Source organism: Mesocricetus auratus, unplaced genomic scaffold (genome assembly GCF_017639785.1).
Source record: "Mesocricetus auratus isolate SY011 unplaced genomic scaffold, BCM_Maur_2.0 Super-Scaffold_100007, whole genome shotgun sequence".
Taxonomy (NCBI): Eukaryota; Metazoa; Chordata; class Mammalia; order Rodentia; family Cricetidae; genus Mesocricetus; species Mesocricetus auratus.
In genome coordinates, this window is record NW_024429191.1 from 97,061,844 (window position 1) to 97,079,130 (window position 17,287).

The window sequence follows — 17,287 nt, forward strand, 5'->3', positions numbered from 1 at the left end:
ATTAAGGGTACCTCCTTTCTGTTGGAGCTGAGACCAAGCATTAAAACAATGCGTATTTCGGAAATAAGAAAAAGAAGTATCCGAAATAGAGGAGGACCGAGAGACTTTGGTCGCACGTGCATGGCGGTGTACAGTTTATATCGCTTGCCCCGTCGCTCCTTTCAGAGTTTGAAATTGTCTGCGATTTCACCCGGGAGTAGACATTTTACGATGGGAGGGGGTTGCAGGAGAGGGAGAGGAGGGTCGTTTCAAGTTGGCCTTGCCAGAGGTGGGGATGGAAGTCCGAGAACCCGGGTCTGCTGGGACCCGGACACAGGAGAGGGCTGCGCTGTGCTGGACTCTGCTGCTTCCCCGCAGGGTCGATGGGGTGCCACGCGGAGACCAGCCTTGGTTAGGTGATCCAGGGCGGGCGCTGAATGGAGAAACGTCGTGGCCGATTTGGGAGGCCGAGAGAAAACAATTTCTGACTCTCTGAGCCCCCTCCCCCCCCCAAAGCCCCCAATCCGCAGAGGAAGATCCTGGGCGAATTTGATTGGGGGGCGGGGTGATTGTTCCAGCCTCACCAGGAACCTCCGGGCTCGGGGACAACAGGCCAGGCACTGCGGCGTAGCGGCCCAGGTGATGCCGGTGGCGGTCGAGGGGCGCCCGGGGCTCCGGGACGCCAGTCTGGGGTTGTGGCACAATGCTGGAGGGGGGGGCCGGTCCCACTGGGGCTGAGTGGGGGGGGGCGACATTCAAAAGAATGGACTGAAAGACGCATGGGGGGATGGGAGAGAGGAGAAAAGGAAGGTTATTTAAAAAAAAACTCTTGAGTTACAATCAATAAAATTACTCGCTTAATTAGCATGGTTATTCGGTTAAGCGGAATGCAGTAAAAGCTGGACCTCAGAAAGACCGTGGTGTGTGTGGGGGAGCGTGGACCCCGGGCTTTTTCCTCCGAGACACCTTTGGGCAGCGGGGGAGGGGAGAGGGTGTGTGTGTGAGTGTGTGTGTGTGTGTGTGCGCGCGCGTGCGAGTGTGCGTGATGGCTTCGCAGATTTGGGTTTTTATCACCCAGCGGAGCCAGCAGCCTCTTCGCAACGGCGCCTTCGCCGCAGGGACTCTCAGGGACCAGAAAGGGAAGCAGCGCGCTGCGCTGTCTGGGTTGCCTCTGGCTCTTGCAGGCCAAGCGTGGCTCGGACGGTGCGTGTGTGCTCGCGGACTCGCGTGCAGGGCGGCTCCAGTGACCCGGCGCGTAAGCGTGTGCAGCAGGGAGTCCTCCGAGCGCTCCCAGCGCCGCTGTCCGGTCTGGATGCCTCTCCGGTTGGCGCGCGAGGAGGGGGCTGGGAGCGGGAGAGGCGGGGACCCCCGAACGAGAGGAACCCCCGAGTCACCGAGTCTCTTCTCCTTGCCTCCATAGACCATGGACCTGCACGGCGGCCGCTGGCTTGGAGCGCGGCCGCCCGCCGAGAAGCCCAGTCCGCCGGTGTGCTGACCGGCTCGGCTGCCTGTGCCGCCGGTGACCCCAGACGCTGCCTCCCGCGCGCCACCCGCGCGCCGCCTGCACTCCGAGCCACCCCCAGGCCCCGGCCGCGCTGCTTGCTGGAGGCGGCGGCGGGCCGGGGCCGGGGCCCGGCATGGATGGCCGAGACTTCGCGCCGCCGCCGCATCTGCTGTCGGAGCGCGGGAGCCTGGGCCACCGCAGCACCGCAGCCGCCGCGCGCCTCGCCCCCGCCGGCCCAGCCGCGCAGCCGGCCGCGCATTTCCAACCCGGAAAGTACTTCCCATCGCCGCTGCCGATGGCTTCGCATACAGGTTAGTTTCCAGCCCTGGCGGGTGCGGTGCAAAAACCCCCGCCGCAGTTGGCAACGGTGGCGAGTGCAAGGAGCGCTGGCCCCGCCGCTCCTTGGAGCAGTTCTCGGAGCTTTGGTTTCATTTCCCTGCGCAGCGCCCGGCGGGCCGCGCATCCTGCCAGCCCCTGGGCTTGCGCCGTTTCCAGCAGCCTTTCCCCGACTACCCTGGGTCTCTCAGGGCAGCCCGAGAGCAGGCAGCAAACCGAGCCTTCCACTCCTAGCCATCCTCCCCCACCCCTTCCTGCAGAAGTAAATTCTTGCGGAAGCCTCTTTTCTGCATTCTGCATTCACCTCGTTAAGACGTTGTGCGTCTGAGACTCCGTGGCGCTTTCTGCGGGGGACAGAACGACTGTGTGGCTGGGGGAGGGGGCCAGGGCGCGCCCGGCTTGCGGATTAGAGTGGTGTGCGCCCCGGGATCGCTAATGGGAACTGTTAGTGTAAGACGAGAAAATCCTGTTTCTATATAAAGCCTTGAAGTGTCAGGGCGAGAATGGGTTTGCAGGGGATGCATGCGCTTTAACAAGTGCCTCTGGTATCCTGCTAACGCCGGACTAAGCGTGACCTGAGAGCGGACCGCGCATCCCGCACCGCAGAACTCAGGAGAGGCGCCTCGCACGGCATTTCGGTGCAGGCGAGTCCGCGCGCTTTGGCTTCGAGGGGAGAGACCCTGAGCTGTCCAGACCAGCCCCGGCACGCGCCGCCGTGGCAGTTCCTTGGGTTCCCCTCCCCGAGGGTCTGGTTTTTTGTTTTTTTTGTTTTTTTTGTTTTTTTTTTTTTGGTAGCGCTGACCCAGTCTCTTGGAGGGAAGCCGCAGCTAGCCGGTCTGTCCCTGACCAGCGTGGGTGGAGCTGGGGGTGCCGGGGGAACTGCACGTGGACCTCCCGGGTCACTCTCTAGCAGGTCGACTTGCATTTGTTTACAGTTTATTCTAAACATCAGAAATATCATTTGCTGCTTTTATTTTTTCCAGTTTGGCAGTAACGGTTATTATTATTAGCTTGATGAACCATGAATAGTAATAAAATTATATCTGGTTTAATGGGATTACAATTAGCGTGTGGATTAGAACGGATGGCAAGAACGGGGCTAGAAGGGAAAATGTTGGAAGGGAAAGCCGTCAAAAATAAGAAGAATGCATTTTCTTAAATAAGAGAAACAACCGAGCAAACTTGAAATTGCTTAATTACTAAAGGGCCTCCAGCTTTTTACAGCACGAGGTTGTTCTGAGTGGCAGCCCCGAGCTAGCGTGGCCAGCCTCCCGCGGGGTCAGCCCCACACCAGCTGGAGCTTCAGGGAGGCCTTGCTCTCCTCTCCTCCGTAGACCGCTCTCTCTTTTTTTCTTTTTTCCTCTTCTAGATTTATAACTGGAAAGAGAAAGGAAAGTACTTGACTGGGCGATTGGTGATTTTAAAACATGTCTCCCCGATATCCCCGTGCTTATTATTGTCTATTCCCACCACAGCCCTGAGATGCTGCTCCTCTCGTCTCAGGGCCACCGGGGAACAAGGAGGGGAGGGCTTTGACGTGGTGATGGCTGCGGCAAGGGCGAGTGCCCAGCTTCCCTTCCTGTCTCAGCTCCCGGTCTGGGCAGGCTGAGTCTGCAGGGTTGAAGAGAAGGGAGGAAGCCTCCCGGCCCCCTTTGCCCAGTGTGCTGTGCCCTCCCGGCCAGTAGGTCATAGTGCCGCGGGGAGCAGGTCTCCACAGCAGTGCCCAGGGCTGCCTGGGCCTGTGCCCCCTGGGGCAGCCAGGCCAAGCCCGGTTCCCATCAGTTCAGGTCAGACAGCCCACAGCCCAGCCAGCAGCAGCCATTTCCTTCATTTTGCCCTTGTTTCCAGATCTAGGTAATACCCAGTCAGGTGGGAATGTGTGGTAGTGGCCTGCACCTTTGTCTTGCTCACGCTAACTTGGACCACGTGGTTCTTGGACTACAGGCCACGGATTGCTGTGAGAAACTGCACCAGGTCCCGGTCTGTGACCCCCCCCCCCCCACCCTTCCTGCTTCCTCAGACGCTGGGGGGATGCCCTAGAGGGCTACCTCTTTTAGGGCTGGAGGGCCCAGCATCTTCTGCTTCCGAAGGCCCAGTTTCCATCCCCCTGGGGCCCAGGGGAACCTATTGTGTTTGGAGATCCTGGACTTGGTTGTGATTTTCGCAGCCTGGCTGGGCTGTGTGGGGCTTGGGAGCCTTTTGCAATTGCTAAGAGCCCGGGTAGCCAGGATTTCTCTTGTTCCCTCTTAGAATCTTGCTGCATGTATTTTTGAAAAAAAAAAACAACAACAACAAAAAACAGGAGTTATTCTTGAGATCCCTGTTCTTGAGTTTGTGTCTTTGTAGGAGAAGGTGGGGTGAAGTTGAGGAATCTTTCTTTGGACCTTGAGGGTGGGTTTTGTGCGCAGATTCCCCAGACGGCCACCCTTCTTGTACTCCCTCTGTGGATGATGGCCTTGGCCCAGAGGCCAAGGCTGTAGTAGTCCAGCCTGCCCCTCCCTGCCCCGACTGCTGAGCCGAAAGCAAAATTGCTAGGGAAGATTCCTCCTGTGTCTGTGTAGGATGCAGACTTCCAGGCTGCAGGACCCCCCCCCCCCCCCTCCGGCTCCCAGGAACAAGCTTCCTTGTATGGCATGCTCTCCCCCACCTGCCTGGTCAGGCACAGCTAGCTACTCAGACTGGGTTGAGGGTCTCTCCCTGCTTCATTCCCGCCTGGGACTTTTTGTGGTGTCTGCTTGCGGGACCCTAAGGGGGGTGGGGTGGGGGTGCTGGGCTCCCAGCCTTCTTCCATTGTTTTCCAAAAAAAAAAAATGAAAGTGCCTACTAGTTAGCTTTATATTCGAGCTGTAGGGTTTATGGTAAAGTGCTGTTCCCTTAACCTTGTCACTGAGAGGTGCAATTAAAATGTTTGGAACCATTATTTTTAGTGCAGTGTTAGATTTTTGTCTCTAATACAGATGGTCCGGAGGCAAAGCTGTGAAATCTAGGGATGGGGGAACACAAAAAAAAAAAAAAAAAAAAAAGGAAAATCAACATGAACCAACCTAGGTTTTCTCTGCCTGGAGTTACATGGGGATCTCTCTCCTCCTCAGGAACGGGTTTAATCAGGAGGCAGCTGGCCCCCGGGGAGAAACTTGGAGCTGTGTGCTTACCTGCCCCTCCCCCCCTTCCGGCTGGGTCAGCTCCTGTCCTGTCCTCCTGGAGTCCCGTGTCCCCCCCCCCCCAAGGCTGGGGCTCCACCAAGGGGTTGGTTCGTTTCTTGGTGTGAATCCTCTTTTTGGACTCTCCTCCACCCCTTTTGGCTTTGGGACGTGATTTAATTTGGCCTGTGAAACCTTGTGTCTTGGCTGCAGCTTTGGGGGGTTAAGGGGTGGGGGGGCATTCAGTCAGGCCCTTTCTGGAGTAAGACTGCCAACCTAGTTCCTGTTAAAGGTACTTTGGATGACCACCAGTCTCTAGCGTAAAATAATAAAATGATCAACCACCCAAACTCCACCTAGCCTCACATACTAAAATTTTTTTTCTTGTGGAAAAAAAAAAGACCCCACCGAAGGTGTCCCTCCCATCACGTGGGTTTTTTTTTTTGGTAAGAAAAAAAATACATTTTCGTAAATACCTCATTAACTCCACTGCACGATAGTGTCTCTGCAGCAGTTACCAACATTAAGTAGGTGTGAAAAGAGTTACTTTCCGAGCTTTTACCCATCCTGCTCCAAAAGTGACAGAGCTAGACATCAAAGCTGCCGCCCGTGCCCAACGGAGCCGCAGGGATCCGGGAATCTGGCGGCCGCTTAGACTGGGGTGGCTGTGGCAGCCTCGCCCGCTCCACCACCAAAGCTGTTTTTGGAATGTGGGTTCTCTCTCTCTCTCTCTCTCTCTCTCTCTCTCTCTCTCTCTCTCTCTCTCTCTCTCTCTCTCTCACTCAGTGGGGCCTGTGCTGCCACCAACTCCGATTATTCCTATAAGGGAAACCCTGGGTTCTCCGTTGGAATATCCAGGTCACGTGAGCACTAAGGCAACTTGGTGGTCGGGGCAGGAGTGGCCTGGTATCGCAAACAGCGCATCTCCCCCCGGGAAAACACCGCACCCCCAAACACCCCCCAGTTATTCTTAGACGTCTCCCTCAGCTCCCTGTGAGACAGGGTTCAACAGCCTGCACAGACAGGACAAAAACGCATAGGAGGTTGTTAGAATAACATGGATGAAGCTAAAAATACCCCTCAGAAACACACATAAAAAAGCCAAATCCAACAACAGAACGAGCTAAAAATATTCCAGGCTTTGGCAAAGAGCACAGAGTTAAATAAATTATACAAGAGCCATTCATGGGAGCAAGTTGACTTTCTCTCTTACGGGAACTTGGTTCAAGCTAATAAAAATAATAATTTACTAGCCACTGAGCTTTGCGTGAGTTTAAATTTAATTGGTGGGGCTTCTGGCGTTTGTCACTTCTTGGCGATTAGTGAGTGGGCTTGCCCTGGCCTGGGGCAGGAGGAGGGTGTTGTCGAAGCCAGGGTCCCAGGCATCAGGGGCAGGGTCTGTGAGGAGCAGAGCCCGGTGCTAATACAGGAGACCAGAGGAGGTGGGAGGGCTGCTTGGGGTCCTTCCAGGAAGACAGAGAAGGCGCAAGCAAAGCTTGGGTATTTTAATTTGATAAATGGTTGTACACCTTTAAGAGTGTGTTTTAACAATCAAGATACACTCCAGCAAGTTGATAGGATGTTCCCTGTCAACTTACATATGTCATCAGGGCAGGCTGTGAACATAAATAACTTGGGAGCTTCGGGATGCTCACCAGCTCTCACAGGGGGAGGCAGCAGGTCGCCCCCAACCCCTCAAGGCCCCTCCCCCCCACAACCCGTGTCTGGAGGCCCTAGCCAGAGGAGGAAAGGGATGTGGAAAATGAACGATTCTTTCTACTTGTGAGATTCAATTGGGACCCTCCTCTCTGAGGAGGTCTCCCCCACCAAAAATAAAAGGGCCAGGACTTCTTGTTCAGGAAAAAAAAACAAAACAAAACATGTGGAGTTAGGCTCCGGTTTTAAGTGACCGTTTCCTTTTCCCTGGCATTTCAAGCTTCCACTCTGAAGTTAGCGCCAGGGTGGCCGCCTTGGCTCTCTTTTCTTCCCTGACTATGCCAAGTCCCCATCCTGCTGACCCTCTAACTCCCCCAAGGGACTACATTTCCCAGAATGCCTTGGTCTAGCTCCCAACTCTGAGCCTGGGACCCTCTGTGTCCCTGCACTGGGAATTCCTAGCACAGATGATTAAAGTTTAAGCCTTGCCACTGGGAATCACGACTTTCCGGTCACCTCCCCTCCCCCAGTGCTCTTCTTCCTCTGGGGTCCCTGGGCTTCTGCAGTCTCCCTCTTCACCACAAACATCTGAATATCCATACCCACAATGGCCCCGTCCCCTGGACCCTCCCTGCCTTGGTCGTAGAGGTCAAAGTCCCAAGGGAGTTTTTCCTGCCTCCTCACCCCTGCCCCAGCTGCTTCCTCACCCCTGCCCCAGCTCAGCCCATGTCAGTGTCCTTCAGGGCCTGGCATGGCTGGGAGATCTCTGCCTAGGCAATCCTGGAGGAGACGCCTTTGTGCATTATGGACAAGAAAGATTCTGGAGGTTTCCCAGAGAGACCCAGGACACAGCTGCCTCAGGTCCTGTGGCAGGCAGGCCCCTGGAGCTTTGTCCAAAAGGTCCCGAAGCCCCTGCTCCTGCCCAGGAAGCCTCCAGGTTGGGTGTGTGTGTCTCTCCTGAGTTCTACAGACAAGCTGTTGAACCGACTTCAGGATTCAAAGCACGCGCGCCCTGCCTCTTTGGCAAATTAGGTGACTTGCTCTGTCCCATGTCCAACCCCTTTACCTGGCAGGGAACGTCTCCCCTGGGGTTCCTGGTCCCCATTAACCTCTGGGACCTCATTCCCCTCCCCAACAGACACGGTAACAAGCTAAGAGCAGAGTCACAAGCTCGGTGGGCCTCCTAGGAAATCGGCTTGAAGCCCCTTCTGTGCCGGGAGGGAGCAAGGTCTCAAAGGGCCTCCAGCATGGGACGGCACTCCGCTTTGGCTCCGACGCTCTGCCCGCTGACGTTTTTATGGGATAATATACCGTTTAGATCACGCGGGCCTATTTGTCAGTGGGCTGCCCCTGTTTGTCATAATATATAATATCACTGCCTCCCGTGGTCCTGAGAGCAGCTGCCACGACAGGCGTGGGGCGTGGGCTCAGGGGGGAGGTGTCGGTGGGTGCTGAATGAGGTGGGCGCCCAGGCCCTGGTTACGAGATCAGCTCTGGGTTCACAGCGGACCTCAGGCCTGGTGGAGGGGCTGTCTGACGTCCAAGCTTAGAGCCCTCAAAGCTGGTGTTCGTAGGTGGCGGGCTGCAGCTGTCTACACGATTAGGTTCCAGATTCCGTGGGCCAGGAAGCATCTCTTTCATTCGGACCTGGGGGAGGAAACAGGTGGGTTGGCTCCTGTCTTCGCCCCCCCCCAAATCCCCTAACAAAGAGGCCAGTGTCTGGATGGGAAGGCTTTTCGGCTGCCTTAGGGCACTGCTCCTGCTGGATTGTTGGTAGGCTACCTAGCGTGTGCCTGGACCTGGAAAGGAAAGTCAAGCAGAGCAACGCGGTCCTCCTACCCCGCCAGAGCCAGGGCAGGGACTCGTTATTTTTCAGGGGAAGGCTTTAGAACTGAGGGAGGGCAATGAAGTGGAGGGTGGGTATGGCAGGGTGTGTGTGCGTATATGTGTTTGTGTGTGTGCACGCGTGTGTGTGTTTGTGTGCATGCGTGCGCCTGCGCGCAGAAGGCTGGGATGCCCTGTCCAAATGGAAGAATCAGCATCACTAAGAAATGAACCAGTTGGCTGCCATCATCGTGTAAGAGCTGGGCTCCCTGGGCTTTCCCCCCCCCACCCGTGGTCCTTCTCTGGTAGAACGGGGGTTTGCTTTCCCTGTCACCTACAAAAGGTGTCAGAGGGCCGGGCGGTGGTGGCCCACGCCTTTAACCCCAGCGCTCGGGAGGCAGAGGCAGGTGGATCTCTGTGAGTTCGAGGCCAGGCCTGGTCTGCAAGAGCACGTGCCAGGACAGGCTTCAAGGCAACACAGAGAAACCCTGTCTGTAAAAACCAAACCAAACCAAAAAACAAAAGACAAAACCAAACAAACAAAAGGCTTCAGAGGAGGAACCGTGGACACCCATTCCTAGAGGCAGGCCGGGTCCTTGGGGGCCACAGACTGGGAGTGGAGCAGAGCAGGATGAGGAGGAGCAGGGAAGAGGTGGGCCGAGGTGAACCCTTGCAGATTTCCAGGGTAGGAAGCCTAAAGCATCTTAAACTCGGGGGTTGGGGGGGGCGGGCACCATGGAGGAAGGAGCTACCCTTTAAGGGTTAGGTGCCCCTTTTAGGGCCTGGCAGGTGTGCCCTCCTCCCGAAGCCGAAAGCCCAAAACCACACACACACACACACACACACACACACACACACACACACACACACACACACACACACACACACACCTGGACGTAGCTTCCTAGCCCGCCACTGCCTTTTGACCCAGACACCCACCGTGCGTGCCCGGGACAGTTCCCACCCGCTCACTGCTTCCTCACCCTTGGGGCCAGGGCCTCCCAGCATATGTGTGTGTGTGTGTGTGTGTGTGTTCACATTTGTGCCGGTTCCCAGTGGCCTTCTGGGAGCCACGTTCCGTGGCAGGCCCAGTCATCTGGTGACGGTGGTGTGCCCCCCTCCCCTCTGGGGCTTCCTGTGTCCCACCTGCCTGAGGGAGTAGAGCTCCCGGGCATCATCACCATCTTGTGGCCCCACCCAAGACCTCTTCCAAGTGTGCACGAGCGCTGTTAGCCCCGCCTCCCCATACTGTGGGACCCTCTCTGGGCTCCCTTGAAGTCGGCCTTGCCCTGTGTTTTTGGTGGGTGTCCTGGAACTAGCTCTTGCAGGCCAGGCTGGTCTCGAACTCCCAGAGATCCTCCTGCCTCTGCCTCCCGAGTGCCGGCATTAAAGGCGTGCACCACCACCGACGCCCTGCTGGCGTTGCCCTCTTAGCCCTTTCTTTTCACAAAGGTGTTCCCATGTTGAGTGAGCCTTCCTCTGTGTGTCAGATCTCTGGTCAGCTCCCCCAGCTTAGCTGTACCCCAGCCCCATGCTGGAAACACCACCCAGGCTTAGCTCTGCCGTCCTTCCCTCAGGTGCTGCCTCCACCCAAGCATACACGCCCCAGCCGAGCCCTTTCCAACACAGGCCCTGGTTTCTCTTTTCCTCCATGTTAGCTCTCATTGTCTCTGTTCTTGGTCCCCGTCCGTGCCTGGTACACAAAGGACTCACACTCGGCCTGTCCCGACTCAGCCCTTGCTTCTATATGCGGACCCCTCTGTCCCCAGCTGGTGAGCTGGCCCCTGGAGGACTGTGCCCCTCAGGCCCTGCCAGGTCTGTATAGGGACTAGCAATTCTGACCATCCAGCATTACTGTGTCACCGGAGGCCATCAGGTCACCTTGTGGGAAACTTGCCTGAAGTCGGTCCTCCCCCCCTTTTTATTTTTTTTTACTTTTACAACCCTTTGGGTATCCTAAAAATAAACTTTTTAATTTTCTTTTAAGCAATACCAAAATTAAAACTAAATTAAATTACAATATATCTTAGAGGCTAATCCTGAAAAGGCCCTTATCATTTCTGGACGTAGATAAAGTTAAGGAAACAACAACAACTAAAAAAGCCATGGGCAACACCTGTTTGTCCTTTATAACACGTGGCAGATTTGTGGTAAATAACAAAAACCCAGAATGACCAAGCCCAGACGGTCAGGAAACACTCCTCCAGATACAGACTAGGAAAGGCATGGCCTGCAAGGGCCGTAGGGGCCCACAGGGACCTCCCCGTCCGGGATCTGCCTTCTGCAGAATGGGACTGACCCCCGTGCTGGCTACCCCGCAGTGCCTCCCCTCTGCCTTCCTGGAGGTTGCCTGTGTGCTCCGGGCCGGCTGTGAAAGTGTCTCTGTATATTCATTGGGTCTTGCAGGATAGTTAACAAATAGCATCAGATTACCCTCCAAGTCAGCAGCTCGAAACAGCAAATGTTTATTATTTTGGGTTCTTGGGGGGTGGGGTGAGGAATCTGGGGCATGGGGTGCATTGAACTGCAGGCATCTCACCAGCTCTTGTCCCTGATCCGTTAGCCCGGTAGCGGCTTTCCCCAGAGGGCAAGTGGGATGGAACCCACAGTTTCTGCACACTCTCCTGGAGGCGATGGCTCCTGACTCTTAGGACGTTCTAGTCACTGTCAACCTGAGGTCCCCAACCAGTCGTGTGTGTGTGTGTGTGTGTGTGTGTGTGTGTGTGTGTGTGTGTGTGTTGGGAGGAGATGCAGAAGGGTAGAAGCCAGAAGACACAGGAGGCCCCCTGCAGCCCCGCCCTCCCTGGTGTCTGGGATACGGACTAGGCAGAGACCTCATCCTAGGGGTTGATCCCTTCAGATCCAAGCTTCACCGTCTCATTGGAGTTTCCCGCCTCTCGGCCTTGCCTGTCTAGCTTAGGCCCCTGGGTCCCTCAGAAGCTGATACCAGGCATCGCTTGTCCCAATTCTCTGTGCAAGCTTCTTTCAGATCCCCTCCGTCATCACTGCGGACGCCATGGTGAGCTGTGCCCGCTCTGCAGGGCCCCCCGGGATGTGTGAGCTGTCTGCTTTCCCCAAGTCAGACCATTGCTGTCTACCACAAAACCCAGCAGCTGAGCCCTGAGGGAAGCCTCCCAGCTGTGCCCACTACCTAGGGGTTCCAGTGGGTTCCTGTGAGAGAGAGGGCTGAGGCTGCAGGTCAGGGTGCTGGGGGCTTCTCATGGCTTCCCCGGATTGCAGGCTGGGCTGGCTAGGGTGTGAGAGTCTCTACTGGGTGAGCTGGGGTAGGATTTTTCTCTGGGCACTACACAGGTCTCCTTGTGTGGCCTGGATAGCAAAAGTCTGTGTCCTCTGACCCGGACGGTGTTTCTCTGTGTCCTCTGATCTGGACGGTGTTGTTTCTCCTCTAGTCTTCCCTTTGTCAGCTGTCACCCAGGTGGGACCAGTGTGCCTGGGACCACCCTCGTGCTTCCCTAGCCAACCTTGGGTCCATCCAAGCTCCAGGCAAAGCCCTAGGCAGATCCCCACCCTACCCTCGGCCCCCACCTCCCTATAATAGGCAGCTGGCCGTGGGTCTGGAGCTAGGACAAGCTAATCTGAGCATGGCTGTGTGTCTGCACGTCGACCATGGTCAAGCTAGTCCCCCGAAGCTGTCGGGGAGGGGGGGCACCTCCAAGAACCGTATTTTACGCTGCGGTCGGCCCCAGCACCAAGCCTCTGACCCCAGTCAAGGGTCATCTGTGCCTTCGTACTCTAGGTGGTAAAAATCAGTTGGTGCCTTACTGCCCCATGCCCTGGGATCAGGATCTGCCCCGTATAGTGGGGGCTTTCCCACTGCATATGCACCAAGGAGGGAACTCCTTCTGTTGTGACCCCTGACCCGGTCCGTGACTTGTGATCTGTGGCCCAGCTTGCTGCGGTGAGTTGGGTGGGACTTGATTTCAGGGATGGGGGTGGAGGTAAACTACTAGACTTTCTGTTGGCTCTCCTCTTTATGGGGGTCCATGGTCTCCTGGAGGCTGGCCTCCTCAGGGAGCCGACTCTGTTCCGAAATGCTGTGTACAGTGGGTATGACTTTCCCCGCCCCCCCCCAAACTAAAACTCCCCTCACTCAGCTCACTCAGCTCACCAGAATGCTAAGAAGTCACTGTATTTCTGCCTTGGGGTTGGAGTTTGCTTCTCGCTCGTAGTGAGCGCCCTTCAAGGTGAGCAAAGCCTTGTCTCCTTTCTGTGAAGGGAGCAGGAGTAGAAGGGTCTGCTCCGGAATGTACCTGCCCCAGAGAGCAAGCAAGACACCTGGTGATGCGTTCCCCCCCCCCCATGAGGCAGAGGCGGAGCGATTAAAATGGGCACAGAGCCTGGGTCCTGTGGTCCTTGAACTTTCTGGTCTCCGAGTTTCCAGTTGGAAGCTACCACTGGATGTCCCTGTGCCTCTTGAAAGGGGGGTGTGGGCCTTGCAGGCAAGATACAGTGTCCTGGGGGTGGGGGTGGGGGAGGACGGCGTCGAGTAGTCCGCCACCTCTGCTCAGCAGCCCAGCAAAGTTTCTCATCAATCTTTTTTTTTTTTTTTTGAGGCAGGGTTTCTCCCAGGCTCTTGGAGGCTGTCCTGGAACTAGCTCTTGTAGACCAGGCTGGCCTGGAACTCACAGAGATCCACCTGCCTCTGCCTCCCGAGTGCTGGGATTAAAGGCATGTGCCACCAACGCCCGGCTTCTCATCAATCTTGATGAGAAACGACCATCATTTCACTCAGTCCCACTCTGAGTCCCACAAAGCCTTCCAGGACTTGTTGCACAACCCGTTCTCGTTCTCTCTCCTGTGCGTGCCTGCTGCTCTGCACCTTCCGGGCCCTCCATCCTTCCCTCTCCCATCATGTCAGGTGTGGAAGTGCCTAAGGCTGGGAGGTCTTCCTGGAAGCCAGGACCTGGCCCCTAGGAGACAGCACTAGGGTTCAGTCAGTCGGGCACTTGCTTCCCTGGTTTTCCCTTGCCCAGAACCTTCCTGCCCTCCAGAGCACAAGGCAAATGCATTGCAGGTTTCCTTCCCAGACCTCCCTCTTCCTCCCTTAGTCCAGGTCAGCCTAGATTCGATGCCTGGCACCAGGCCAAGTGCCACAAGGGACAGATGCCAACTCTGCACCCCTTGGACATGCGGCAGAAGGCTCAGTGAAGGAAGGGTCCTGCAGTGGTCACTGGGAAGCGGATCGGTCGGGGATCGTCAGTGGAAGCCCCTTGGGGAACTTGAGTTTGGGAGGGTTGCCGCTGGTTCCCTCTGGAAAGAGAGCACGGTGTGAGCCCTCAGAGCGGCTGGAGTCGGTCGTACCTAAGACAGTAGTCTGGGAAATGACACAATTCTGGCACCGGCAGCAAGGACCCAGAGTGCCCGTAGCCCTGCAGTGTCCCTGCAGATTACAGTGTCCCTTGGGCCTCCAGGGTACTGTAACTATGCCAAGCTATGCTGGGATCCATGCCCTGGGTGCAGCCTTTCTTCCCAGGTATCAGGACAGCTGGTTCCTGTGGCCAGCTGGAACTCGCCCAGCCCAGTATAGCAGCTGACCCTGGGCCAGAGGCAATGGCCACCATGCATATGCCCGTCTGTCCTTGCTGCTATATTGTCTGCTTAAGCTCTTTTTTTTTTAATGGTTTATTTTTTTTATGTGCATTGGTGTTTTGCCTTGAGTGTGCATCTGTGCGAGGTTGTCGGATCCTCTGGAACTGGAGTTACAGACAGTTGTGAGCTGCTATGTGGGTTCTGGGAACTGGGGTCCCTTGGAAGAGCAGCCAGTGCTCTTAACTGCTGAGCCATCTCTCCAGTCCCCTGTTTAAGCTCTTTGATACAGGCCAATGTCTGCCCTGCCTCGGTATGAGGTACTAGAGGTGCCCCATGGACCTGAGTCTTGCTGGGTGTTGCCCGATGGGTCCTCAGGTCCTCCAGGAAGTACAAGCGAGCCCAAGCTCTCAGACTTGTGGCTCGTCCCAGGGCACCGTGGGAAGCTGTCTGAGGGACATGACTGGCCCTTCCTCACCTCTAGCAGATGTGGTATTTCCCAGTTCTCAGGCCACCCGTGTCAGCCAGGCAACGAACCCTGCAATTTAAAGTGTGTGTGTATGCCTGAAGGAGGCTTTGGAGTCTGAGCTCAAGCAGGAAGTCTGTCTAGTTCTAAGTGCCCTATGCAGCAAGGAGGCCCAGGCTAGAAGAGCCGTAGCGTGAAAGCCTGCTGCTCCAAGGCCACATCTGGGTAGCTGTCTAATGGAGATACCTCTGGGAGAGATGCTGGGAAATACAGGGAGAATACTCGCACTGGCCCTGGGGGGGGCATTCAGTGGCCCCTTGTCCCTGCAGTGCTGTGGGTCTGGGGTGGTGGCTATCCACAGAACCATCGCACTCTGGCTTTTGGGCCAGGGTGCTCGGCCCACAGCCGAGGGCGCAAGGACCGACGGCTCACACGTCCAGGAGATGAGGGAGCGTGAACGGAGCCGTGAGAGCGGGGTCACACGGAAGGATGGAGAGCTACCTCTAACAGCTACAGCGTCCACCTTCCCCCACGCCCTTAACATCCCGGGCTGCCTTGTCCCCGGAACATCTGTGCAGCCCGTGTCATCACTGTGGGTCCTGAACAGGGTGGAGAAGGGGTGGTTACATGCTGCGTCACAGTTACCGGACCATGGGGTGGGGGATCCAGCCAGTCTGGTGACATCACTCAGCCAGGCAGCATTAGAGTTTCCCGCGGTGGACCTAGTTTGTGGAAGCTCATCCTGCTGATAGGTGGTAGCCTGACCAGGCGAGGGTCTGTGTCCCTGGTCAGTTGTCCTCCCTGACCATGGTTGACACAGGGGGCGTCACCCTCAAGGGGTTACAGACATGGGCGAGAGGCGGCTTGGTGCAGGAGAGCAGGGTGGGTGTCCACAAGCTGGGATCAGGGCTTTTCCCGGTCCTGCCCACGGGACCACTGCTTCTCTGAGAAGAGGCCCAAGCATGTGCGTGCATTTTGTAGGTTTGTGAGGGTGTGTGCATGCGTGTGCAGACGCGTCTGTGTGAGGGGGCACCGTGAGCATGGGCGCGCGTATGTGTGTGTAGCTTTGTGTGTGAGCGTGCATGGGCGTGAGGCCTGCCTTCCTTTATGTGGCTAGCTTGTTTCAATGGGAAGGGCCTACTTTGGTAGCGGAAGCTCTCCCAAGCTGCTGGTGTGTGTGTGTGTGTGTGTGTGTGTGTGTGTGTGTGTGTGTGTGTGTCAAGAGAGTGGTGCCGAGCAGCCCAGGTCACCTCCTCACACCCACGCTGCCAGTTCCACCACCCTTAGGAGAATCCTGGGCGGCTGCCCCGGGAGGGATGGACGGACGGACGGACGGACACAAGGGAAGGTGTGAAGGTCTGTAAGAGAGGGTATGTGCCCCTTGCCCCTCCTGCAGCCCCAGCCCCTGCCTGCCTGTCCTGGGACACAGAATCACTCTGGGAAGAAGTCCAGTGTGCCCAACCCCCCCTCCGCCTCCCCCCTGCCCGCAGTGGAGAGCCTTGGCCACCCGCCTCCCGTCCTAGCCAAAGGGCTAAATTTACTCTTTTAATAAGAAACAGACATATATCCGATTTTCCTTTTTCTTTTATTAGTTCTGGGCTGTTGGTTGGGCCTGTCCCCTTGTCATCGTAGCCTCCCGGCCTTTTCCATGGTTGCCCGGTTTAGTGTCTCAGCAACCACACAGAGCTTTCCTATTACGGGCCTGAGAGCGGCTTCCTTTGGGACTTCCGGAAGGTTCTCTTGGACTGACTGAGGGGCTTCCCGGGTGAGGTGATCATCATTCCCAGGCCACCCCCGTGTGTCCCCAGGATGGGCCAAGCCCAACGCCCACTGCTCGGCATTCTTGGCCTCCCCTTCAGCCCCCACCCCGGGCTGCGGTTCCAGAGCCTTCCATCCTGCCTCCAGCCTCTTCTTCCCCTTTGTTCCCCCTCTCTGGGCCTGTCTCGGCCTCTCCTCCTCCAGCCTTCTTCATGGAGCTGGCCCGTGGCTTTCATTGTATGTGTGGGCCCCCCCCCCCCGTGAAGACCGGGTGTCCTCAGACTCCACCAGGGCTTTGAGGGCAGAAGGGGGCGGGGGAGGTTCAGTGAAGCCCGTTGCTGACCACAGCCCGACACACCTGTCAGCAGTGAGCCTGAAGCTGTAGGGCATTTTTTTTGCCCCCAGCTGAAGATGGTCCCTGCTGGCAAGCTAGCCCAGGAAGAGGGGTCTGAGGTTGCAATCTGAGGAGAACTGGATCTCGCTTCTCCGGGAGCTTGTGGGGAGACAGCGCTGGCCATGTGGCCCATTTTCCAAAGTGCTCCTAACTCAGCCGCGCTTTCAGGTCTGGATTGAGTCGTCCCCGTCCCCTCCCTCCCACCTCAAGAGAGGCATCTGGAGGGCTATGCTGAGTTAGAGGTCTTTGGAGCTGCAGCCTGGGGCTGACCTGAGGTTATGGTTGGTTCCCTTCTTCCCACAGCTAGCTTGAATATGCCCTGCACCGGGGTGGGGGTGGGGGGCGGTGGGAAGACTTACTGGGGTCCACCCAGGCCAGTCAGTATGAGTCTGGTACAAAGACACCCCACACTTGGGAAATAGCTTTTTTGAGAATGTGCTCGGTCTGCGTGCTCTCGAGGTCTGGAATGGAAGCTCGTAAAGGCTTGTGTGCGGCCGTGGGTGTGAATGCTCACACAGTCGTAGATGTGCATGCCCAACCATTGCTTGACACACACACACACACACACACACACACACACACACACACACGTTGTCATAGGCGCAAGCTAAGAGAGAAGTCTGTGCACGCCAGGAGACACACCTGTGATCACGTGGGTTAAGTGCTCCCCCCATCTCTGCCGT

General features: G+C 56.7%; 1 protein-coding gene across 1 annotated transcript in view; it reads left to right on the plus strand.

Moving 5' to 3' along the window:
• The first annotated feature begins 750 nt into the window (after positions 1-750).
• The window catches only part of Bahcc1 (BAH domain and coiled-coil containing 1), a 59,941-nt gene continuing 43,404 nt past the window's right edge, over positions 751-17,287 (plus strand). The window contains exon 1 of the mRNA XM_040750169.1: positions 751-1,794. Within this exon, the coding sequence (XP_040606103.1) occupies positions 1,617-1,794 (178 nt within the window). The 5' untranslated portion in view covers positions 751-1,616. The remainder of the gene's footprint in view (positions 1,795-17,287) is intronic.